The 26,063-nt window shown below is 43.8% G+C and overlaps 1 protein-coding gene and 1 pseudogene across 1 annotated transcript in view; one reads left to right on the top strand and one right to left on the bottom strand.

Annotated features, from left to right (window-relative positions):
* LOC122564531 (CUB domain-containing protein 1-like) overlaps positions 1–23,221 on the bottom strand; it is a 112,982-nt gene extending 89,761 nt beyond the window's left edge. Inside the window, exon 1 of the mRNA XM_043719577.2 lies at positions 23,022–23,221. Within this exon, the coding sequence (XP_043575512.2) occupies positions 23,022–23,076 (55 nt within the window). The 5' untranslated portion in view covers positions 23,077–23,221. The remainder of the gene's footprint in view (positions 1–23,021) is intronic.
* On the top strand, positions 12,255–17,641 carry LOC122564576 (large ribosomal subunit protein eL13 pseudogene; annotated as a pseudogene).
* Positions 23,222–26,063: the final 2,842 nt, after the last annotated feature.

Genomic DNA, 26,063 nt, shown 5'->3' with positions numbered 1-26,063 from the left:
GGCAGGGGATGCTTTTCAGAGGGTCAGTGTGGATTCATTGGCCCGAATGGGCCTGTTTCAACACTGAAGAGATTTATGAAAGTGATGTTGAGTATTGGGCTTGAAGCACTAATCTAAACAAATCAGCGAAAGAGCAGTTAAATCACTTTGGGCGGCACGGTGGCACAGTGGTTAGCATTGCTGCCTCACAGCTCCAGAGACCCGAGTTTAATTCCCGCCTTAGGTAACTGTCAGTGTGGAGTTTGCACCTTCCCCCCCATGTCTGTGTGGGTTTCCTCCCACAATCCAAAGATGTGCAGGTTAGGTGAACTGGCCTTGCTAAATTGCCAGTAGTGTTAGGTGAAGGAGTAAATGTAGAGGAATCGGTCTCAGTGGGTTGCTCTTCGGAGGGTCGCTGTGGACTTGTTGGGCCGAAGGGCCTGTTTCCACACTGTAAGTAATCTAATCTAATCACTGCAGTCCCTGAGGTGTAGAGACACCCACAACATTGTTAGGGAGGGAATTCTAGGATTTCAGCCCAGCGACACTGAATAAACAACATAAGAACTTGGAGCAGGAGTAGGCCATCCAGCCCATCGAACCTGTTCTACTATTCAATAAGATCATGGCTGATCTTTCTATGGGCTCAACTCCACTTACCCACCCTGTCACCATAACCCTTAATTCCTTCATTGTTCAACAAAAAAAAACTCAGCTTTAAAAGCATTTACTGAATTAGTATCAACTACTTCACTGGGCAAGGAATTCCATAGATTTACAACCCTCTGGGTGAAGACGTTCCTTCTCAATTCAATCCTAAATCTGCTCCCCCTAATTTTGAGGCTATGCTCTTTTGTCCTAGTGTGGAAGTAAAATTTGACACACATTGTCTGGCAGCCATTTTGTCACAAAACTGGTCTCACGTTAAAGCACAGATTGCTGACGTGTTATTTTGGAGAATTGCTCCTGTGTTGGTTTTGCTAAAATATCCTTGCAGCTGCCTGAGAATCTTCGCTTGCCCCCAGACCCTAGACTAGTTCTGCTTTCATAATGATGTATGGCTTATTGTGTCGCTTATCTGTTCTGGTTCCTGCAGAACCTGGTATGGGCTAACATTCGAGCTTGCTTGATTGGGAAACACCTGTGGCAATAACAGGAATTGATCGTTGACTTCACCTGACCCCATGACTTTGTGACTAACTGTCAACCCCTGCCTAGAATGCTATGTAACCTGTATTATTTGCATTACTGCGGACTACGCCGGTCTCTCTCTGTGAGGCACGACGTACTCCCCATGGCCATGTAATAACGACTGTTAATACTCAAGGTCAGACTCCTGAAAATTTCTTCAACACCTAGTTTCACCTGCCAGTGGAAACATCCACTCTACGTCTATCTTATCTATTCCGTTCATAATTTTATATGTTTCTATAAGATCCTTCCTCATTCTTCTAAATTCCAATAAGTATCGTCCCAGTCTACTCAATTTCTCCACGTAAGCCAACGCCCTCAACTCTGGAATCAACCTAATGAACCTCCTCTGCACCCCCTCCAATTCCAGTACATCCTTTCTCAAATAAGGAGACCAAAACTGCACGCAGTACTCGAGGTGTGGCCTCACCAGCACCTTATACAGCTGCTTTTAAACTCAATCCCTTTAGCAATGAAGGAGAAAATTCCATTTGCGCTTTCCTAATTATCTGTTGTACCTGCAGACCAAACCTTCTGATTCATACACCCAGGTCCCATGCTACAATTTTTTTCCATTCAAGTGATAGTCATTTTCACTGTTACTCCTACCAAAAGGGATCCTTTGCCCACTCAAAGTATCTATCTTCCTCTACAAAGTTTCACAATACTCTGCACACTTTGCTTTGCCACTCATCTTAGTATCAACTGCAAACTTTGACACACCACACATGGTCCCCAATTCCAAGTCATCTATGTAACTTGTGAATAATTGTGGTCCCAACACTGATCTCTGAGGCCCACCACTAGTTACTGATTGCCAACCAGAATAGCACTCATTTATCCCGACTCTTTGTTTTCTGTTAGTCAACCAATCCTCTATCCATGCTAATACTTTACCCATAACGTCATGCTTCTTTATCTTATGCAACGATATACTTCCAATTCAGGATGGTGAGTGGCTTGAAGGGGAACTTGCAAATGGACTATTTCCATGTATCTGCTACCCTTATCATCATTTACTACCAAGAATGACATGTGCTTAGAAGATGCTGTCAAAGGATCTTGGTGAAAGACAGAGGTTTCCTCACATCACCATTGCTATTTTTGCCAATCACCTCAAATCAATGTCCTCTGGTTCTTCATCAGTCTGTTAATGGGAACATTGTCTTCGTTTCTACACTGTCCAGGTCCTACATCATTTTAAACACATTAGTGAGCAGTTTCATGTCACTCAGACAAATTCATAGTCAGCTTTGCAGAGACCAATTTTCTCATCCTAAAATGAAAAACTGAATTCAAATTTAAACCCACACAGTTTGTAATACGGGGACATGATAACTGCATCTTTTCTATCTCAGTAACAACTGAAGCACCTCAATAGGAATCAGGACCAAAGAGGGGTCCGTATCTAAGGAACAATATGCTGGAGGCCCAGGGATGAAGGTCTTGTCATGTGGAGTAGTTGTTGAGGTCTTTATTGATGGAGTTCAGAAGGATGAGGGGGCGATTTGATTGAAGGTATTATAGAATACTGAAAGGACTGGACAGACAGGACATGGAGAAGATGTTTCCACTAGTCAGTGAATTAGCATGGAGAAGGAAGGACAAGGGGGTAAAAGTAGGGTTGATGTGAGTTGATGTCAGGCCGATAAAATTGTAAAATTAAGGGGAATGGTGAGGTCCATGGGAGATGGGTAAATAGGCATAAGATGGCAGGGGTATAAGAGGACATCAGGGTGAATAAAGGGGAGTGGGTTGGCATGGAGCAAGTAGGGAGATATGGGTGTGGATGCAAGACAGTGGTGGTATGAGATATGGGGCACTGACCATGCACTGAGAGCAAGGGGGATGGGGTAAGGAGATGTTTTAAACAATGCCTATATGAAAACCTATTTCTTACCTTCTGGAGTAAATCGTCCCATTTATCTGCTCAGTGGTGTTTAAATGTCTGACAGTTAACATCTACAGTGCTTTTAGAAGGATAGATGTAGGATTTCTGCAACATTTTTCTGCTAATGCTGACGTTGGTGACCACTTCCAGCCAATTTAAGTACCAAACCCCGTAGTACCAAGTAGGAATTAATGCAAATGTCTGTATTCTAATCACAGAAGTTAGTCGTATTTCAAACAAGACACACATGAGCTGAAGATTTAATGGGTTCAAATCAGCTTCAAGGCTTAACAAAAAAGTATCCTGAATTAGTCAGCGCTGCTCCCATTCATTTTCTTTGGCACATTTCACAGAACATTTTAAAAAGCAGCAGTTACTGCCAAAGTAAACAGCCCAGCCTAGACATTGGTCTGGTCTCCACAGCCATATATGGATTTTATTAGGTATCAATTTTTACCAAGTCGATCGTCACAGTGTAAGCAGATTGAATATTAAGCAACAGCCACAGCACAGATTCAAAGCGGCTTCATTTATGTCCCAGTTATCTTCCTGTGCTGCACGTATGTAATGTCAGATTGGCTAGCACAACCGAGATCTGGTGAATGAGTTAACTAGAAGCACCCACACTACTGGTATGAAGGGTCGATCTAAATAAGGCTTAATCCCAATGGAGTTCAAATAAAGTTCCACAGACTAAGGATACAGGATTAGCCATTTCAGACTGCAATGCGGAGAAATTTCTTCACCCAGAGAACCCAAGCCTGTGCAATTCGTTATGACAGAAAGCAGTCAAGGCCAAAACATCGTGTGATTTTGAGAAGGAGTTCAGTATACAGGGGGAGTCCTCAGGACCAAAGGGACCAAAGGGTAGGGAGGAAAAGCAAGAACAGGCTATTGAGTTGGATGTCAAAGAGTGTGGTGCAGGAAAAGCACAGCCGGTCAGGCAGCATCCGAGGAGCAGGAGAATCAACATTTCAGGCATAAGCCCTTGATGATCAGCCATGATCATAAAGAATGGTACAGCAGACTCAAAGGGCTGAATGGCCAATTGCTGATCCTATGTCCATGTTTCTATGAATTCACGGATATGCCGTAAAATGCATTTGGTGCTTTTTGGGCACTGAGAGGTCTTCGGAAATTGAATTTCAATCGATCCTCTTCAGCATGAGAAATGACATCACTTGGGCTTTTGCCTCTCGGAATAGGGAGCTGGCCAGGACACTCCTCTAGATACCTACCCACCAAGTACCAAGTGGACTATCGACAAGTGAACCACTCTGAGTCAAAGTAGGATCCAGTCCATCAGAGCATTGGCTATTAGCAGTCAGAACAGAGATGGTATAGTAGTAATGTCACTAGACTAATAAGCGAAGTACCCAGGTTATACTCTGCGGATCAGAGTTCAAATCCCAGCGAGACATTTTCTGGAATTTAAATTCTATTAATACACTGAAATGTCTTTATTAGTGATCATTTAACCAGCACTGATTGTGAGCATCCTGTTCACTAATGACCACGAAAGAATGACAATCGACAGTGACGGGATTGATTCTCGAATGCACTCTGAAAAGTCTGAACAAGCAAAGCTAGGGGCAATTAGGGATGCACAGCTAATGTTGGCATTGCCAGTAATACCCATATTCCATGAAGAAATAAACAAGTGAGGGACAGGGTTACCTTGTTGCAAGCATTAAGGCTTGGTAAGCCCATGAGATGGGTACCAGATAAAGGCATTTGAAACAGATAAGGCCATAAGATGCAGAAGCAGGAGGCGGCCATTCAGCCCCTCAAGTATGTTCTGCCACTCAAAGATTATGGCTGATCTGAATCCACCTTCCTGCTCTTTTCCTGAGAACCCTTGGTTCCCTTATTGGCCAAAATGCTGTCTCTCTCAGCCTTGAATATGATGAACATAATTTAATGACCCAGCCTCAACAGCCCTCAGCGAGGAAGAGGTTATACAAAAAAAAGGTAAGAAAGAACCACTAAACCACACAGAGGGTGGTGCATGTATGGAACGAGTTGGCAGTGGAAGTGGTAGAGGCTGGTACAATTACAACATTTAAAAGGCATCTGGATGAGCACATGAATAGGAAGGATTGAGGGGGATATGGACTGATTGCTGGCAAATGGATATCTGGCTGACACGGACAAGTTAGACAGACGGATCTGTTTCTGTGCTGTATAACCATGTAACTCTACGAGCTTCCAGCTCCTCAAGAATGATCAAGATGGCAGGGGCTGGGGTTTTAGTGGCACTTGGGAAAGTTCCCCACGTTGGGTGAAGGGCAGATCCTGAGCTAGCGCCAGACAGTATGCCATGGTCATTACAAACAGCAGGCTGGATTTCCCCACAGCTGGCCCAATCTAAGGATTGGCAGCTCAACAGCTCCCCCATCGAGGGTTGGTCATTGCTGGAACTGGAAGGTGAAAGGGAGGATGTTTACATTTCAACGCGCAAGGAAGTAGCACAATGATTCAGGTGCTGGGACCAATGGGGAAAAGCCTTGACAGTTGGAGTGTGGGGAATGACAGAAAGGAGTCAGGGTTGTTGAGGGAGCCTTTATAAACAAGGAACCTCTTCTAAAGTCCACAGAACCCCCAAACATATTGTCCCCTCATTCACCCCACCCAGTCAGGCAGTCAAAGAGAGATGGCCTTTCCATGAACCAAAATGGCCACATAATTCTGAGAGAGTCACTGCACTTCCTTTTACTGGTAAAATGACCGATGACTGAGGAAATTCATTGGCACTTTACCGGCCACACACCACTCACCAGTTCACCAGCCACAGACTGATGGCATCTGGTCATAGGGCAGGAGAGGACTTAGCTCAGGAAACAGAGAAACCAAGGGTCAATGTATAAATCAGAGGAACTCTTTGCCCAACAAAGACAATGGCTATTTTTGCCATGAAAATACCACTTAACAGCACAGTGTGTGTTAGCTACCCATGGGGCACCAAGAAGGGCCAAGCAGAAATCCAACTGCAGTCATTTCCCATTTACACAAGGATGGATTAAACTTGAACTCTGCAAAGTACCATGCTCAGAAGGAAAAACAAGTGAAGAGTATTAAATGAATGGCTGGTGTCAAGGTAACAATGCTATTTTCATGAATAATTGGGAATATTTTCAAAACTGCACAGGAAAGGATAAGGGACAAGTCAGGATAAGTGGGCTTGTGGTAACACTGAGGTAATGGACGAGAGTCACCCAGATTAAATAAAAAGGGAGAGTCAGGAAAGAAACACAATGAGATAGAGACATCAGTCAACAGGTAAGATTGGACAGGATCATTGAAATTGGGGCAGAAGGTCGATGCTGGACAGAATATGTATTGGGCATGGAATTCAGAAGTATTCAGAACAACATTTCAGAGTACTAGGGAGGTGGAACGCCCTGGCTTCAACAGTAATAGACTTGCCAACTTTAACGGAATTTAAATGGTCATTGGATTAACATATATGAGAATGATATAGTGTGGGAGAGATGAGCTTCAGATTGGTTCCACGGTTCAGCACAACATCGAGGGCCGAAGGGCCTGTACTGCGCTGTTATGTTCTATGTACTCTCTATAAACCATGGCTAAATACAGGGGAACCGCCATTATCCGAATATTGGATTATCTGAAGGAGACCTTGAGGTCCCAATAGAAACATTACATCAATGATGCGTTTCCAACAGCGATCGCGTCTTTTGTTACAGTGATTAAACAGGCACAGTCTCCAAATGACTGACCTCCCTCCCTCTCTTTTTCTCTCCCCATCCTTTCCCTGGAGTTCTACAGAGGGGTGTACCCTAACCCCTCCCCCCACCCCCGCTTCCCAGGAATAATCTCTCCAACATTGTCCTGCACAGGGCAGAGGTCGAACCTGTCAAAAATTTGCAGTAAATAGTTGTGTGGGGGGCTGTGGCTGTGTGCGCGCCATTTGGAGACTTACCCGACAAAGGCAACTGCAGCAGCAGTCTCATTGTTGGTGTGCAGTCCGGATGCCTCGAAGGGGGGACAGGGTTTGACAGGGGGCTGTGTTGGGGTGGGGGCTTGCGCACTTTGTGCTGGGGGTGGGGTTGGACCGGGTTTGGGGCCGGGGGGGAGTGGTTGGACCAGGTTGGGGGGGTGGGGGGGGGGGAGCGGTGTGGTGCTGGACGGTGAAGGGGGTCTGTATTGGAGGCAGGGGCCTCCGTGCTCTGTGCTGCTGCTAGTCTCCTGAACGGGGAGCAGATTTTAAAACTCCGAGCCCCAGAGGAAAGGCATTTAATCGATTTTCCAAATAATCGATTATCCAAACGAAATAGTGCCCGCCCATCTCATTCGGGTAATCGAGTTTCCACTGTGGTAGGGGTAGGAATAGCAAGGGGGCAGCAAGTGCAAAATGAAAAAGACATTACAACAAAATGTGTTCCAGTATATGCGAGCTCACTTGGCTGGAATTTAATGCAGAATGATGCCAAACTGCAGCCAGCTGAGGTCAGCATGAATTTGCAAATTCTCTCCCCCTGCCTAAGGTATGGTGACCCTCAAGTTAAACAAACAAAGTTGATTTTGTGGAAAGGGTAAATCTATCTAATTAATTATTGTGTCTAAACACATTTAAAAAGAACAAAAATCCAACCAAACCCAAATGCTACGGGTCTCTGGCAGGAATCACCTGGAAGGATTTTATGTCAATGGTAAAGGAAGATCAGTGATGATAATGCCAATTGTAGATGTCAGTCAGTCAGCCAACTCTAAAATGGGGAAAACGTAAATATTTTAGAATCAGGGTTGGTTACTGTGGCATACAGCCAAAGAACCAGGAAGCAATGATAACCAGCACTACAGCATGATCAAATTGCACATGATTTGAATGTGGTAAGCCCTGATGATCTGAAGTCAGATATACAAACTAGAAAAGAGTAATTTACAAGAAATTATGACATCAGTTTCCTGAACAAAAGCAGGTGCGACCCAAGGTAATGTGACGTCATCCAGGAGGAAGGTCAAGGTCAGCCCAAATAGAACAGGGGTCATAGAGTCATACTGACGTACAGCACAGAAACAGACCATTCTGTCCAACTCATCTGTGCTGACCAAATATTCTAAATTAATCCAGTCCCATTACCCTCTAAACCCTTCCATTTAATATACCCATCCAGATGCCTTTTAAATGTTGCAACTGTACCAGCCTCCACCACATCCTGTGGCAGCTCATTCCACACATGTATCACCTTCTGTGCGAAAAAGTTGCGCCTTAGGTCACTTTTATATCTTTCCCCTCTCACCATAAACCCAAGTCCCCTAGTTCTGAACTCCCCTCATCCCATGAAAACAACCTTGTATATTTATCCTATCCATACCCCTCAGGATTTTATAAACCTCTATAAAGGTTTTCCCTCAGCCTCCGATGCTCCAGGTAAAACAGCCCCAGCCTAATCAGCCTCTCCCTATAGCCCAAACCCTGGAAACATCCTTGTAAGTCTTTTCTGAACCCTTTCAAATTTCACAACAGCCTTCCAATAGGAAGACCAGAACTGCACGTAATATTCCCAAAGTGTCCTAACGAATGTCCTGAATTGCTGCAGCATGACCTCCCAACTCCTATACTAAATGCTCTGACCATTAAAGGAAAGCATGCCAAATGCCTTCTTCACGATCTTATCTACCTGCGACTATACTTTCAAAGAACTATGAACCTGCACTTCAAGATCTCTTTGCTCAGCAACGCTCCCCAAGTCCTTAAAATTGAGTGTACAAATCCTGCTCTGATTTGCTTTTCCAAAACGCAGCCCCTCACATTTATCTAAATTAAACTCCATCTGCCACTCCTCAACCCATTGGCCCATCTGATAAAGATCCCGTTGTATTCTGAGGTAACCTTCTTCGCTGCCCACTACAACTCTAATTTTGGTGTTATCCACAAACTTGGTAAAACAAAAATGGACACCATATTACTGCAATAAACTTCAGAGTGAAACCTGGCTTGACAGACCATAGAAGTTACGTTTGTTGGAATTTTGTTTTATGATGGCCAGTTCCTGAACATATTTACAAGCAGCTAACAATGTATTTTTAACAAAAGAGAAAAGCGGTGACAATTTGCACAGATTTTATCATACACAGCAAAACAAAAGATTCATCCCAATTTTCCCTGAAAAAAAATCTTTTACAAATACTCAACCACCAGGGATATGACATCACAAATTTTACTTTAAATTTTCTTATGTAACTGACAAGTTCACAGAGGGAGAAAGTGAGGACTGCAGATGCTGGAGATCAGAATCAGTAACTGTGTTGCTGGAAAAGCACAGCAGGTCAGGCAGCATCGAGAAGCAGGAGAATCGATGTTTCAGGCAGAAGCCCTTCATTAGGAATATCATTATGCCCAAAACGTAACTCTCCTGCTCCTTGGATGCTGCCTGACCTGCTGTGCTTTTCCAGTGCCACATTTTTCGACTCTGACAAGTTCACAGTGTCCTTTTGTTAAATTTCTGTCGCATTCTACAGATGTGATTCTGTCTGTTATAGTTTCTTTTTGGATTCAGATATAGGTGGACTCACAATCCTTATTGAATTCGAAGAAAGCTCAGGGCATTTTCCAATCCTGCTAAAACAGTGGAGCACTCCTTTGCAGATCGGATTGCCTGGAGACTGAAAAGAAACTTAACTGTCCTTCTGCTTATATGGATCTTTCATTTGGAACTGAAACTAATTCAGGCCTTTCTTTCTACAGTCTTAAAATCCCAACTTAGTAAGCTTTTCAGCAATTATTTCACGAGGTAGTTTGTCAATAGGGGTGGCAAGGTGGTTAGAAGTTAGCACTGCTGCCTCACAGTGCCAGGGACCCAGGGTTGATTCCAGCCTGAAGTGACTGTCTGTGTAGAGTTTGCACATTCTTCCTGTGTCTGTGTAGGTTTCCTTCTGATGTTCCGGTTACCTCTCAAGTCCAAACATGTGCAGGTTAGGGTGGATTGGATAGACTAATTTGATAAGGTTCCCCATGGTAGGCTCATTCATAAAGTCAGGAAGTATGGGATACAGGGAGATTTGGCTATCTGGATTCAGAATTGGTTGGCAGACAGAAGGCAGAGAGTGGTTATAGATGGAAAGTATTCTGCCTGGAGGTCAGTGTTGAGTGGGGTCCCGCAGGGCTCTGTTCTTGGGTCTCTGCTTGTTGTAGTTTTTATAAATGACTTGGATGAGGAGGTTGAGGGGTGAGTTAGTAAATTTGCAGATGACACAAAGGTTGGAGGTGCCGTTGATTGTATCGAGGGCTATTGCAGGCTGCAGCGTGACATAGACAGGATGTAGAGCTGGGCTGAGAAATGGCAGATGGAGTTCAACCTGGATAAATGCGAAGTAATGCATTTTGGAAGGTCGAACTCGAATGCTGAATATAGGATTAAAGACAAGATTCGTGGCAGTGTGGAGGAACAGAGGAATCTGGGTGTGCAAGTACATAGATCCCTCAAAGTTGCCACCCAAGTGGATAGGGTTGTTAAGAAAGCATTTGGTGTTTTGGCTTTCATTAAAGGGGGATTTAATTTAAGAGCTGTGAGGTTTTGCTACAGTTCTACACGTCCTTGGTGAGGCCACACTTGGAATATCATGTTCAGTTCTGGTCGCCTACTACAGGAAAAATACAGAGGCTTTGGAGAGGGTGCAAAGAAGGTTTACCAGGATGCTGCCTGGACTGGAGGGCTTGTCTTATGGAGAGAGGTTGAATAAGCTCGGACTTTTCTCTCTGGAGAAAAGAAGGAGGAAGAGAGGTGACCTGATCGTGGTATACAAGGTAATGAGAGGAATAGATAGAGTCAATAGCTAGAGACGTTTTCCCAGGGCAGGATTGACGGGTACGAGGGGTCATAGTTTTACAATATTAGGGGAAAGGTATAGAGGAGATGTCAGAGGTAGGTTCTTTACACAGAGAGTTGTGAATGCATGGAATGCGTTGCCAGCTGTGGTGGTGGAGGCAGAGTCATTAGGGACATTTAAGCGACTGCTGGACATGGACATGGGTAGCAGTGAGTTGAGGGGTGCGCAGGTTATTATTTTTTACATTAGGATTAACCCTCGGCACAACATCGTGGGCCAAAGGGCCTGTTTTGTGCTGTACTTCTCAATGTTCTACCCATAATGTCTAGGGATATGAAGGTTAGTGGATTGGCTATGGGAAACACAGGGCGATGGGGTGGTTTTGGGTGGGATGGTCTTTGGAGGCTTGGTCTAGATTCAATGGGCTGAACTGCCTGCTTCCACACTGTAGGGATTCTACGATTTTCTAACCTCATAGCTTGTGTTGCATGACCTCTTGGAAATGATGTTTTCACCCACTGCAACAAAAAGTTTCTGACCTTCAAAATAAAAACACAAAAGACTTCAGAGAAGTGAAAATGAAAACCTCATTTACCTCTACTTTAGGAGGTTTCCAAATAATGTCCAAGCCTTTATCACAATGTACAGAGGTATAGTTGAGCTGGACTTCACAACCTTCATTATGTAGGTCCCAGTCTGATGGGATCTGTCATCACTGATTATGCAGTCTAACTATTAGTGCAATGTTATTATCCCCATACACTACAATATTCTGAATGGTTACATTCATCAAATTTTACAAAGGCAAATACGTGCTTGTTATCCCTAAAGGTGAGCGAATGGTCTAGACAGAGTGGACGTTGGGAACACGTTCCCATTGGCAGGAGAGATGAAGACCCGAGGGCACAGCCTTAGTGTAAAGCTAAGACCTTTTAGAATGGAGATAAGGAGAACCCTCTTTAGCCAGAGTGTGGTGAATCTGTGGAATTCATTGTCACAGACAGCTGTGGAGGCCAGGTCATCGAGTGTATTTCAGACGGAGATCGATAGTTTTTTGATTACCAAAGGGATCAAAGGTTACAGGGAGAAAGTGGGGAAAATGGGGTTGAGAAACCGGTCAGCCACGATTGAATGGTGGAGCAGACTCGAAGGGCTGAATGGCCTAGTTTCTGCTCCCATGGTCTTATGGTCTAAAATTAAATTGCTTTGATACAAAATGAGATGGAAATTGATGAAAGGAGACCAGGAGAGGGATCTGTGATGCACTGACAGTCAGCCAATAGAACACTGGAAGCAAACCATTGCAGTTCCTTATTAACAAAAAAAAAAACAATATCAACAGACTCACCAACTCAGGTCTGTTCCTTGCAAATCCAGAATTAGTCATCAAGAATGAACGATGAGATTCCACAAGCACACAGGTGAATCGGGAGCAGATGTAGGCTCTTTGACCCCTCAGGTCCGCTCCAGGTTTCAATAAGATTGTGGCTAACCAATTACCCACAATCCCAACTGCTCCTGATAGCCATTCACTCCCTCACTGATCAACCTCGGTCATAAAACCCTCAAAAACCCGACTTCCACGGCCTTTCCAGAAAGTTAGTTTCAGAAATTCACAACCCTCAGATTTTTAAAGATTCATTCACAGGATGTGGGTGTCACTGGCTGGGCTAGTGTTTATTAATTGCCCTTGAGAAGGAGGTGGTGACATGCCCTCTGGTTCTACTACAGTGCTCGACGTAAGGAGAGAAATTCCAGAATTGTGACCTACCAGGAGTGAAGGAACAGTGATATTTTTCCAAGTCAGGATGGCGAGTGGCTTGAAGGGGAATTTGCAGGGGTTGGTGATTCCATGCATCTGCTGTCCTTGTCCTTCCTGATGATAGTGGTCATGAGTTTTGAAGGTGTTGTCTAAGGAGACTTGATGAATGTCTGCAGGGCATCTTATAGATGGTAAACACTGTTGCTACTGTGCTCCTTCATTGGTGCAGGGAGTAGGTGCTTGTGGATGTGGTGCCAATCAAGTGGGCTGCTTTGTCCTGGATGGTGTTTCTCGAGTGTTGTTGCAGCTGCACCCATCCAGGCAAGTGGGAAATATTCCATCACACTCCTGACATGCTCCTTGGAAATGGTGGACAGATTTTGGGGAGTCAGGAGTTGGGCTACTTGCTGCAGGATGCCTAGCCTCTGACTTTCTCCGGTATCCATTATACAAGTGGTCCAGTTCAGTTTATGGTCAATGGTAACCTCCAGGATGTTGTGTAAGAAAAAGAAAATTTTCCCCTCCAAGCCTTAAATGGTTGATTCCTTACTTTTAAACAGTGACCCCCAGTTCAAGATTGTCCCACGAGAGAAAACTTCTTATCCATCCTCCCCCTTAGCAAAGGCCCCTCCAGAATCTTATATGTTTCAATTAAGTCCCCTCTTACTCTTCTAAACCCCTGCCTAGCCTGTCCAACCTTTCCTCATTAGACAATACACCCATTCCAGATAGTATTCTGGTAAATAATTTCTCAACAGCACTCCAGACATGACTCACCATTGTTTTAATTAACTGAAGTGTAACATCTCTAGTCTAATGTTCAATACTCCTTGCAAAGAACGATAATACTCCAGCTTTCCTAATTACTTGCTATAGATGTATACTAACATTTTGTGATTAACACTGCAGGACACAGATCTCTCAAATTCCTCACCATTTTGATCTGTGTTTTTTTTTAAAAACACTTAATGCCATAAAAGGATTATTTTCATTTTCTTTTACTAAAATCGAATTGCCGCGTCTTTGCTCACTCAGTTGTTTATACACTCATTCACAACTTATTTTCCTGTTTATTTTTGCATCATCTGCAAGAGATAGTCACCACATGTTCACTCCCTTCATCCAAAATCACTTCTACAAAGTTATGCAAAGATGAAGTCCCAGCACTGATCGCTGAGGCACACCACTCATTACATCTTCCCAATCAGAAAATGTTCATCTATGTTTCTTGACAGCTAGCTCACCTCTTATGTTACCCCCTAAAGCATGAGCTTTTATTTTCTGCAAACAACATCAATCTGTAATTATTATTTGTAATGGGAGACTCGTAAGTCAATTTTAATGGGGATCCACTAAAGGGAGATCATATCTCTTCAATCTTATCTGTGTGGAAGCCATCACCATTTCCAGAATCATGGTGGTTCTACCTTACTGTATAGATAGATTTTACATTGCTCAGGTTCTGACTTGTACCAATCCCATTCATCACATCATCCCCAAGCTCAGTGACCTTGGGTCCTGCTTATTCTTCCAAGGTCTCACCTCTTACCATCTCTACCATGACCAGTTTCACAATCACAATCATCTGGCGTATCTGCACTCCAACAAAGCTGACCTTTACAACAATCTAGAGTTTAAATCACATCCCCATTGGCAGCTATGCCATCAGCTACTTGGGTGCCAAGTTCTGGAATTCCCACCCCAAGTCTTTCTGCCTCTCAACCTTCTTTAAGGCAATCCTTAAGTTGTATTCAAAGTTCCCTTCCAATATTGGTTTCCTACTGGCACCATGCCAGTACTTAGCCTTAGATGCGATTTACCAGCCAGACTGGGCTGCTCTCATTTCAATCCAGATTCAAGACGACTCAATCACAACCTCATACTGTCAACGGGCTAAACCTCCATCAGGAGGACTTGGGCTCCACAGCATCATTGAAGAAGGTCCTTTATTTATCTCATTTACCCCACTCAACAAGTGAGCAGGGATTCAGCGTGGGGTCTTTTCTTTTAGACCACACTTGCTCATTTCCTTTCCTCTGCCAAGTATTACACTAAAATTGGGAGGGGGTTGCAGGTCTGATCTGAAGTCATAGAAAAATCTAGCACTTTGACTTTTTGACCACCTACCTATATCTTGCCTTACGTGGCTCGGTGTTAGAGTCTGCTCTATACCATGTGAGATTTTATTATATCAAAGGGAATACATAAACATAAATGATTGCTCTTGTAAGCCTACACGAAAACCTATTATTGGAGATTCTGGGTAATCCCCGACAATTGTTAAGAACCTGGTTGAAAACAGAAAGTAATAAGCTCTCATTGTGGAGATAGGCTGGATTTGGGGGCGTATTAAGTACAGAGTGGGTAGCAATGGAACTCACTTACATAAACCACTACTTTATAAAAGTGAGAAACAGCAGTTCAACATAAAGTGGGCAGATATATTGTTGACAGCAAATTAGGAAGGGCAGTGGGATCAAAGCAGACAACACAAAGGGATTTGGGCAACTAGGTGGCATATAAAATTTATTGCAAACAACTTCAAAGTTTTACACAGGCAGAGACACACAAGGAAAGACATACATGCGCACACAGGATAAGGCTCAAAAGCAAGAACCTGTGGAGTTTGATATTCCAAACCAGGAACCAAAGCTCGAGTTGTGGAAATGGATATGGTGAAAAAAGAATGAGAGACGCAGCATTGGAAACAATATATCTAGAGGCTTCGAGTGGATGAACTAATATCTGATAACATCTTCTTCAGCGATAGTCATTTTAGGATTTTCCAATCTCTTTTGCAAGGCATCATTTTCTTTAAAATTAAGAAATAGTTATAAACAAATGATGGAATATTGCTCCAGTTGATCCTGTCCCTCTGTGTCTTTAAATAGACTGCACACACTTGTCCAATGTCCACACACATGCTCGAAACTGTAACTTGCATTGTCACCCTCGGCACTAACAGCAGGAGCTATCAAACACAACATTCAGACGTAAATACAATTCAGACAGTCGAAGAACAAGACCATCCAGACCATTAGGTACAGAGTTCAATTCAATATCATCCCAGTGTTGTTAAATTCTCAACCTACCATTGACTGAAACCTGGAAACAGACTCACCACCGCAGCAAATATAAATGGCTTATTAGTGCATTTGAAGTTGAAGATTTTAGTAATATTTGGACAGCATTGCAGATTTATATTATGAAGGTCAAGGGCCAGGAATAACCACACTGTGTTGGAAGCCAATAATGTTCATTGATTTCAGTGTGGTAAACAACCGAGCTCACATTTTACTTCCTACATATTATCTGAAATCATGTCCCTTCAGGCAATGCTCAAAATTCAGCTGTCAGAGCATCAGTCTTGAGGGATATAATTGCTTAGCTTTTTTCCCCTCAAAATATTAAAATCCTGGGATTTCAGCATGACCTTGTGTTACAAAGGCAGGGAATGCATTGTCTGGACAGCCACTTTCAGGTGAAGATAAATTGACTGAACTCAATAGTTAATTTGAATAACTTGCAGAACTGATGTAGTAATCACAGAAGCATTTTAGTGGAGATAAGTGTTAGGCAAAGCAGTTTGGTAGGAAGGATAAAGAAGGAATACTTGTTGGAAAATGAGTCCAAATAGGGTAGAGCAGCAGAAGAATCTCATACATCGTGATAACCCCTCCAAGGCCCATAGGGAATCACTAATTAATCTCCCTGTGGAGCTCATTGAGCACAAGTTCCCTTGGTAACGAGCAATGGTCTGCCTGGCTGGAATTCATCAGAGTCCTTTAGAAACTGAACCCAGGACTTTGCACATGAATCTGTAATTGGGTGTTTTATTGGTGATGGTTTAAAGGAAAAGAAAATGCAAAAATAAAAGTCTCAGTGATTTTGGTCATGGGAAAGTCACTCAGTTGTGTGTGAAATCACTCCTGGGTATAAAAGGAATGGAAAACAACCCGAAGGTGGATACTGTAAATACTCAATTGGCTACACAGGTGCTTTTACTCATAGAGAATAGTCATTTTGAAAAAAACATTTAAAAAAGGTGGTGGGAAAGTCACTCAGCAGTGAGATGGGACTTCAGAGTAATGAAACCAACAGGCAAATCCACAGCTTGTGTTGCTCATTGGTCTCAGGGTATGATTCTTGCTTTGGGATGGCGCATGAGAGGTGTTCAGCTCAAATCCCATGCAAGCCCTGGTTATTCAAGAGCTGGGTATGTGTTTGAACAAAAATAAATTTAGGAGGGTTCTTGTGGCACAGTAATAGTATCCCTACCTCCAAGCCAGGAGGTTCAAATTCCAACTGCTCCAGATGTGAGTAATAATACTTCTGAACTGGCTGATCTTATAAGATAAAGCAGACCCAGGGATCATTCTCAGCCATCTTCCTCCAGGAGGATTTCAGCCATTTAATAAGCAGCCACAGTCTCAAGTGGAGATGGAATGTTTTTGAACACTTGTTTTCCCAAGGATGGGCAGAAAAGGCTGTGGACTTGGTTCAACCAGCCAGAAACATCCACAGGCCTGAAGCACAGTGGGCTAAAGCACACTGCATTGTTCAGTGTCCAGTTACTAGGCCCCTCTGACCAGTTGTTAGGTGTCCCATTGATAGGTACCGCACTGGACAAGGCTTCAGCCTGGAACAGCTGTGGACATCAGGCATTAACAGGAGAGTTAGCATTGCTGTTGATCACTGGTCAACTGGATCTATTCAGTGTAATGTTCAATGTCTGAAGGACTATCCCTCTAAGCTGACAATCTTCCAAAGAAAGGCTTCAATTCAATAACACGGGAGATTCTTCTGCAGAAGAAACTGAAGTGGAAACTCAGCTAACTGAACCAGTCATGCCAATCATCTGTACACACAAAAAAAAGGAGAGAAGGCGTGGGTGATCTCAAAGGATGAGAAGAATTTCAAAGCTTTTGCAAGCCCCTGTATGACCCATGTCAATGTTTGGAATCCGTGCTAAGAGGCAAAAGGAGCTGCAGGACATCATGTCGAGGAGAAAAAATATAACGTAAAATGTCTGAAACTATTTGATAAATAATGGCCATTTTAAAAAGGAAAATAAAGCAAACCCAGATGGTTTGGGCTGCCCTTAACAGGCTTGGGATGGAAATGTCCAACTGGCTACACAATCCTCGACGGTGATCTGATCTCACCAGGTCCAGAAAGATTTCAATTCTGGTTATGATGGCCCCTTTGTTTCCCCCATCACCACCAGCTGGATAAGTACTCAATCCCTCACATAGGGGGACTTCTACATACAACTGCCATGGGCCGAGGCAAGCTTAATCTTCACAAAGCTACTCAGAGTCATAGAGATGTACAGCACAGAAACAGACCCTTCGCTCCAACTCGTCCATACCGATCAGGTATTCCAGCCCAATCTAGTCCTACCTGCCAGCACTTGGCCCATATCCCTTCAAACCCTTCCTAATCATACACCCGTCCAGATGCTTTTTAAATGTTGTAATTGTACCAGCCTCCACTACTTCCTCTAGCAGCTCATTCCATACATGTGAAAACGTTGCCCCTTAGATCTCTTTTATATCTTTCCCCTCTCACACTAAACCTATGCCCTCTAGTTCAGGACTCCTCCAACCCAGGGAAAGGACTTTGTCTATTTATCCTATCCATGCCCCTCATAATTTTAGAAACCTCTATAAGGTCACCCCTCAGCCTCTGACGCTCTAGGGAAAACAGCCCCAGCCTATTCAACCTCTCTCTATAGCTCAAATCCTCCAACGCTGGCAACATCCTTGTAAATCTTTTCTGAACCCTTTCAAATTTCACAACATCTTTACGATAGGAAAGAGACCAGAATTGCATGCAATATTCCCAAAGTGGCCTAACCAATGACCTAGCTGCAACGCGACCTCCCAACTCCTGTACTCAATACTCTGACCAATAAAGGAAAGCATACCAAACACCTTCTTCACTATCCTATCTACCTGCGACTCCATTTTCAAGGAGCTATGATCCTGCACTCCAAGGTCTCTTTGTTCAGCAACACTCCTTATGCACTTAATGGTCAGGTCCTAAGTCCTGCTAAAATTTGCTTTCCCAAAATGCAGTACCTCACATTTATCTAAATTAAACTACATCTGCCACTCCTCAGCCCATTGGCCCATTCGATCAAGATCTGATCAAAATCTGAGGTAACCTTCTTTGCTGTCTACTACACTCCAATTTTGGTATCATGCTCACATCCAAATCATTTATATAAATGACCCATATCCCTCTAAACCCTTCCTATTCATATACCCATCCGGAGCCTGTTAAAATGCTGTAATTGTACCAGCCTCCACCACTTCCTCTGACAGCTCATTCCACACATGCACCACCCTCTTGCCCTTTAGGTCCCTTTTAAATTTTTCCCCTCTCACAAACCTGAGTCCTCTAGTTTCAGACTCCCCACTCCAAGGAAAAGGCCTTGGGCATTCATTCTATCCATGCCCCTCATGAGTCTATAAGATCATCTCTCAGTCTCTGATGCCCCTGGCAAAACAGCCCCAGCCTACTCAACCTCTCCATGTAGATCAAATCCTCCAACCCAGGCAACATCCTTGTAAATCTTTTCTGAACCCTTTCAAGTTTCACAACATCCTTCTTACAGAAGGGAGGCTAAAATTAAATGCAATATTCCAACAGTGGCCTAACTAATGTCCTGTACAGCCGCAACATGACCTCCCAACTCCTGTATTCAATATTCTGACTAATAAAGGAAAGCATACCAAAGGCCTTCTTCACTATCCTATCTATCTGCGACTCCACTTTCAAGAAGCTATGACCCTGCAGTTGCGATACGAGGAGGATTCCTGGAAGTATGCTACAATTAATACCATAAAGATTTTGAGAGAGTGCCATTTGGGTTATCATCTGCCTATGCCATTTTCCACTGGACGATGGGGAACATTTTACAAGGTTTACCCTAGGTCACCATTTAACTGGATGAAGTGCTAATAACTGGGAAGACCATAAAGAGCATTTTGAGAACCTGGACATAGAGCTTAAATGTTTCTCCAAGACAGGAATACACCAAATGAGGGAGGAATGTGTGTTCCAAGCACACAAAGTGATCTATTTGGATACAGAGTTGACAAGACTGGGTTACACCCTTTGGAAGATAAAGTGAGGGCAATCAAAGGTACCCCAGCTCCCATACCTACATCAGAACTTAGGTCTTTCCTTTGGCTGGTGAACTGTTATGGAAAATCCATACATCAACTGGCCTCCATTCTGACACCCTTACACTTGCTGTGGGAAAAGGGTCAGCCTTGGAAATAGTTTCATAGCCAAGATGTGGCCTTTAGGGAAGTGAAGAAGCAGCTGTCATCGACTAAGGGGTTGACACACTACAATCCTAAGTGAGATGTGGTACTGACATGGGATGCCTCCCCATACAGTATCGAGGCGGTGTTGGCTCACTGTTAGTCCAGCGGAGAGGAACCCCCAATAGTTTGTGCTTCCCAGACTTTGGCTGATGCTGAATGACGACATGTCCAGATGGAGAAGGTAGGTTTGGCGGTCATCTTTGGTGTGAGGAAGTTCCACCAGTACCTTTATGGATGTAAATCTGTGAGAGTAACTGACCAAAAGCCCCTGCTCAGGATACTTAAAGAGGACATGGCTGTGTCATCCACAACTTCAGGTCAAATTCAGCTGCGGGCCCTTATTCTGAGTGCATACAATTACAGGTTGGAACACTGTCTGGGAGGCCAAATGGTAAATGGAAGTGCATTGAGCTGCCTCCCTCGGGCAGATACATGAGCAGTGGTGTTGCCACTGGAAGAGACCATTCTACTTTTAAACCTTTTGGACACGTTCCCGGTCACCGCTGACAATATCAGATCATCGACACAAAAAGATCCCATCCTGGCAAAACTAAAACAGATGGTGGTGATAGGGGAAACCAAAAGGGCCATCACAACCAGGACTGAAAATGTTCTTGACCCGGAGAGACCAGACCACTGTAGAGGACTGCATATTATTATGGAGAGCAATGGTAATTGTCCTGAGTAAAAGTCACTGTCAGATATTGGCTGAACTCCACCAGGCTATCCAGGGGTTTCCAAAACAAAGATGTTGGGGAGAAGTGATGTCTGGTGGCCAGGATTGGATGGTTAATGTTGTTGCCACATTGGTTGGACAATACCCAGAGTCCCAACAAGGACATAAATCACCACCAGCAGCTCACCTGGACTCTTGGGAATGGCTGGGTAAACCCTGGACTCTGTTACACTTCGACTATGCCGGTCTTTCCACGGGCTCTCCGTTTTTAGTCATTGTGGGCACCCATTCAAAGTGGTTGGCTGTGCATCATTCATCAAACACGGGGACAATTATTGAGAAGTTTCCACTTTCCCACACTACTCCTTGAAGGCTTTCATATCCAGAAGTGCATCAATCTCTAATCTGAACATAATCAAGTCTCCACAGTCCTCTGGAGGAGAGAATTAATCATCTCTGAGCAAAGAAATTTCAGTCCTCTTGCAAACAGGCCCAAGCTCCACCCTCTCTCCACCCTGACACAATCCTGTCATCTCAGGAATGATTAAAAGACCATTTAAAAAAGAAAATAAAGTTGGGGGCTATTTCTGGAGGAATGGATTTGAAAAGCACAGAACTTATGTTTAACAGGGTTTATTCAAGTTTAACCATACTTCAGGATTGGTTTTAGTCTCAATATTAAAAAGAAAAGCTGAACAAGCTTTTGAAAATAGATTGATACCAGAACTAAGAGATTACTATCACCAGATTGGATTGATCAGGCTGGTCCCTTTCTAAAGAAAAGAGGGGCTCAGGATTGACCAGCTAATGGTCTTTAAGAGTGTAAAAGGGTTTAACAGCTCCATGGAGGTGGTGTTTGCAGTGAACGGAAAAAATTCACAGGGCCAAGAGTATTAGACTGAAATCCAGTTGGGAGAAACTTAGAAGAAACTTCATTATTCATGACAGTGGTGAGAATGATGGATATAATACAATACCATAGGACATAGGAGCAGAAGTTGGTCCTTCAGACCTACTCCATCATTCAATGAGATCATGGCTGATCCAGTAATCCTCAACTCCACTTTCCTGCCTTTTCCCTATAACCACTGATTCACAGGTGCATTTAAGGAGGAGTTGTAAGTACACAAGGGAGAAAGGAATAGAATGAATAAGACATCTCCTTTAAACCTGCCCCCCCAACACACACACACTTTAAACCTATGCCTCCTTTTTTCATTTGACATTTTCACTCTGGGGAAATAGACTGACTATCCATCCCATCCATGCGTCTCACAATATTATATACTCATGAGGAACATGGATGGGTTGGATAGTCAGTCTTTTTTACCCCCAAGAGTGGAAATGTCACATATTAGGGGGCATTGGTTTAAATTAGGAAGGGGAATGTAAAACGAGATATACAAGGCAAGCATTCTTGACACAAGAGGGTTGCTGTCAGGAACATGCTGCTGGGGAAGGTGAGAGAAGCAGATATGTTAGTAACATTTCAGAGGCATTTAGACAGACACATGAAACAGGCAGGGGATAGAGGGAGCTGAAAAATGTGTTGCTGGAAAAGCGCAGCAGGTCAGGCAGCATCCAAGGAGCAGGAGAATCGACGTTTCGGGCATAAGCCATTCTTCAGGGAATAGAGGGATACGGACCACGTGCAGGTAGATGGGATTAACTTAGACCCGCAGCGTGGTCATGTGGATTGAAGGGCCTGTTACTGTGCTGTACTGTTCTACATTTTATGTTAAGACTTTAAACTTTTTTTCCACATTATTAGTTCTTTCTTATTTAAAAAAAATCACATTAATATCACACCTTTTTGTGACCAGTTGATGTACATATTTTTGAAGTGTTGTAACCATTGTGAAGGTAGGAAGCCTGGCACTCAATTTCTGCACAGCAAGATCCCACAGGCAGCAAGAGAATCTGCTTCCCGACGTTGACTGTCACACACTTCCAAGACTTTACTACTATTCCTCAAAGCAGTTCCATGGGATCTTCTGAGACCATGTGTGTATGGCGAGTAATACCTCTGCTTAACAGCCCATGTGAGAGACAGCACCCTGAGCCGTGCTCTGGGCTGTTGGTTAGCAGTTCAGCACTCCAGCCCTGAATCGAAGAGAGCGAGAATGAAAGACAGAGACAGAGGCAGAGACAGAGACAGAGGTAGAGGTAGAGGTAGAAAGCCTACCAACTGAGATCCGGCCGGCTGGGAGGGACTTATTTCAAAAGTCAAATTTCAGTCCCTAGGAGAAGGCTGTACCTGAAGTCAACACCTCAGCACAAAACAAAAATCGACATTACAACTTTTGTATTTTCTAAACAGCAACGAGAAGCGAGTGAAGTGACAACAGTCGATTTGTAAATGTCCCCAATAACCAGGTGAGCTCTTACCTGTTAGTAGGAGGGAGCCCATTAACAGCAGAAAGCACACCCCAGCGAACCCCATCGCCCCTCCGAACTTTCAAACAGGGGGAGAGGGTGTTTTCCAAAGTTAAACCTTTCACCAATTGTGGGCGTCTATTTTTATTTCCCCTCCTTTCTTTTTCTCTTTCCCCGCCACATCGGCCTCTGCTTTCCTGTTCAGGTTCCTCCTCTCTCGCCCTCCAGGTAGGTCTCAGGCGTGTCTCTCAGACAGCCCTGTACAAAGCTGTTGGGCGTGTTCAGAGAGCCGAGTGCAAACGTGCTGTGTTCCCAATAAACACCGCCTCCACAAGTTGGGCAATTGGACGGAGGGGAAGGAGCAAGGATTGAGCTCTGTCTGGGACTAACTGCGTGGAGTCACCCAGAAATGTTTGGGTTGGAAAATCCAAGTTTTGAAACTTTTCCTTCATTAATTTCCATCTTCTATGCCTTCAACTGCCTTTATGATTTTAATACAACTTTTATTTAGAGTTGTTTTTCTGAAGCAGTTGGGACACACTTTGGGGACAAGTGGGACTTCAATCTGGGCCTCCTTCCTCAGAGGTTGGGATGCTACCATTGCACGACAAGAACCTTTATTGTCTTCTCAAAATCCTCTCTTTACTGAGAAATTACCCAACATTGCTTCAGTTTCAGCTATTGGCTACTGAAATCCACATGATTGTTTTCCTGAGCTCCAGCCTGGACTATTCACAGTCTTTGCACACTGGTCTCCCCTAATTTCACTCTCTGTCAATATGAGGTCATGTAGAGTTCTGCATCTTGAACCCTAATTCCCGTCAAGATCCTATTCTCCTCTCCCCACGGCTGTGCCAACTGACCTACACTGGCACCCAGTCAAGAAACATTTTGATGCAAGGTTTGTAGCTCAGGTTGAGGTTTAGGGTGTAGGTTTGCTCGCTGAGCTGTCGGTTTGATATCCAGACGTTTCATTACCTGGCTAGGTAACATCATTAGTGGCGACCTCCAAGTGAAGCGAAGCTGTTGTCTCCTGCTTTCTATTTATATCTTTCTCCTGGATGGGGTTCCTGGGGTTTGTGGTGATGTCATTTCCTGTTCATTTTCTGAGGGGTTGATAGATGGCATCTAGATCTATGTGTTTGTTTATAGCGTTGTGGTTGGAGTGCCAGGCCTCTAGGAATTCTCTGGCATGTCTTTGCTTAGCCTGTCCCAGGTTCCAAGCTGTGGAATTCCCACCTTATACCTTTCCATTCCCCCACCCTCACTTCCCTCCCTCAATATTCCTCAAAAGCTATCTCTTTGGTCACCTGTCCTAATTGTGCCTCAGTGTCCTGGTTTGCTTTATAATGTTTCTGGACCAAGTTTCATTATGTTAATGGCAATGTGTAGATGTGAGTTGTTGTAGGAAAATGTTATTCATAAAAACTGACAGGGTCTGAAGAGAGGGATGTTGGGTTCGAACGGTTGTTTAAAGGCGTGAGTTGAATGGGGAGTGTTGGCCAAACAAAGGGGTTTAAAAAGAGATCTCCAAAGCTTGGGACATTGGCAGATGAAGGACTGGTTCACAGTAGTGAGTTGAAAATATTGGTTGGGGAAGGGATTTCCAAGACATAAACCTAATTAAAAAATAGAAAATAGGAATGCGCCATTTGGCCCTTTGAGCCTGCTCCACCATTCAATACAATCATGGCTGATCATCCAACCCAGGCCCCTGTTCCCACTTTGTCCCCATACCCCTTGATCCTTTTAGCTCTAAGAACTATATCAAACTCCTTCCTGAAAACATTCAATGTTTTGACCTCAAACACTTACTGTGGCAGGGAACTCCACAGGCTGACCACTCTCTGGGTGAAGACATTTGCTCAGCTTATTCCTAAATGACCTGCCTCTGTTCTTGGTCTGTGACCCCTGGTTTTGAACTCCCTGGTCATCAGGAACATCCTTCCTGGGTTTAACTTTAAAGTGTTTTTCCTATGTGATCCCCCCCTCATTTGTCTAAACTCCAGTGGATATAGTCCTAACTATTAGACCATAAAATAAAGAAGTAGAATTAGGCCATTCAACCCATCTAGTCTAGTCTGCCACTTGATCATTGCTGATATGTTTCTCAACCCCAATCTCCTGCCTTCTCCCCATAACCCTGGATCCCTTTACTAATCAAGAGCCTATCAATCTCTGTCTCAAAGACACTCAGTGACTTGGTTTCAACAGCCTTCTGCCGCAATGGGTTCCGTAGTTTGACCACCCTCTGGCTGAAGAATTGATCCAGTCAGTCCTCATACATCAGTCCTACCATCACAGGAATCAGTGCGGCAAAACTTTGTTTCACTCCCTTCATCGTCAGAACATCGTTCCTCAGATAAGCAGACCACTTACTGAGTGCAGCAAGCATTACCCAATGTTGTGAGGATCTGGCCACAGTGAAGAAGATCCTTTTAGGAGGCTAGTCTGCTCCGAGCAGTCTCTATTAATGTCAGTTGTATTAATATGCTCCAATCAGTTGTAGTCAGCGATAAATTTCATGTTATTTACTCAACTTGACTCCTCTATTTGGATTAGAAAGCTGGCCTACCCTCAGACCAGTTTGAGCTTGAAACAGTTTATGGACACAAGTGAGCAGAGTTGGAGCAGTATAATGTTTTTGATGGATTCTAGCATGGTCTCAGGATCACACTTTAGGGGGGAATCATGAACACAAGGACATGAACTTTTAAATCAAAATGTGAAGGAGGCTGAGAGGTCGTGTATGTCCGAGGGCAAACAGATGGTGGCGCCAGTATGATAATGGCAGCAGCATTTTGAAAGAGTTGCAGTTTAAGGTGGTTGGAAGATGGGAGGCCAGACTGAAGAGTAATAGGACAGTCTGATCAAGAGAAGGCTGAGGTTTTAGGTGACAAGTCTCTTGAGATCAAGGCAGACACTACTGAGGCCAAAGTAGTGTGGTAGAGAAGCTGTAGGTTTGAGAGCTTATCTTGGAATTAACCAGACCATTGGGACAAGCCAGAATGAATACCAGAGAGAGGGGGTGGCATCAGTCTAAGGAAATGGCAT

The sequence above is a fragment of the Chiloscyllium plagiosum genome, unplaced genomic scaffold (assembly GCF_037043375.1).
Source record: "Chiloscyllium plagiosum isolate Xiang-an unplaced genomic scaffold, Cpla_swu_hap1 HiC_scaffold_34, whole genome shotgun sequence".
NCBI classification, from domain to species: domain Eukaryota; kingdom Metazoa; phylum Chordata; class Chondrichthyes; order Orectolobiformes; family Hemiscylliidae; genus Chiloscyllium; species Chiloscyllium plagiosum.
This window is presented reverse-complemented; position numbering and strand designations above follow the sequence as displayed.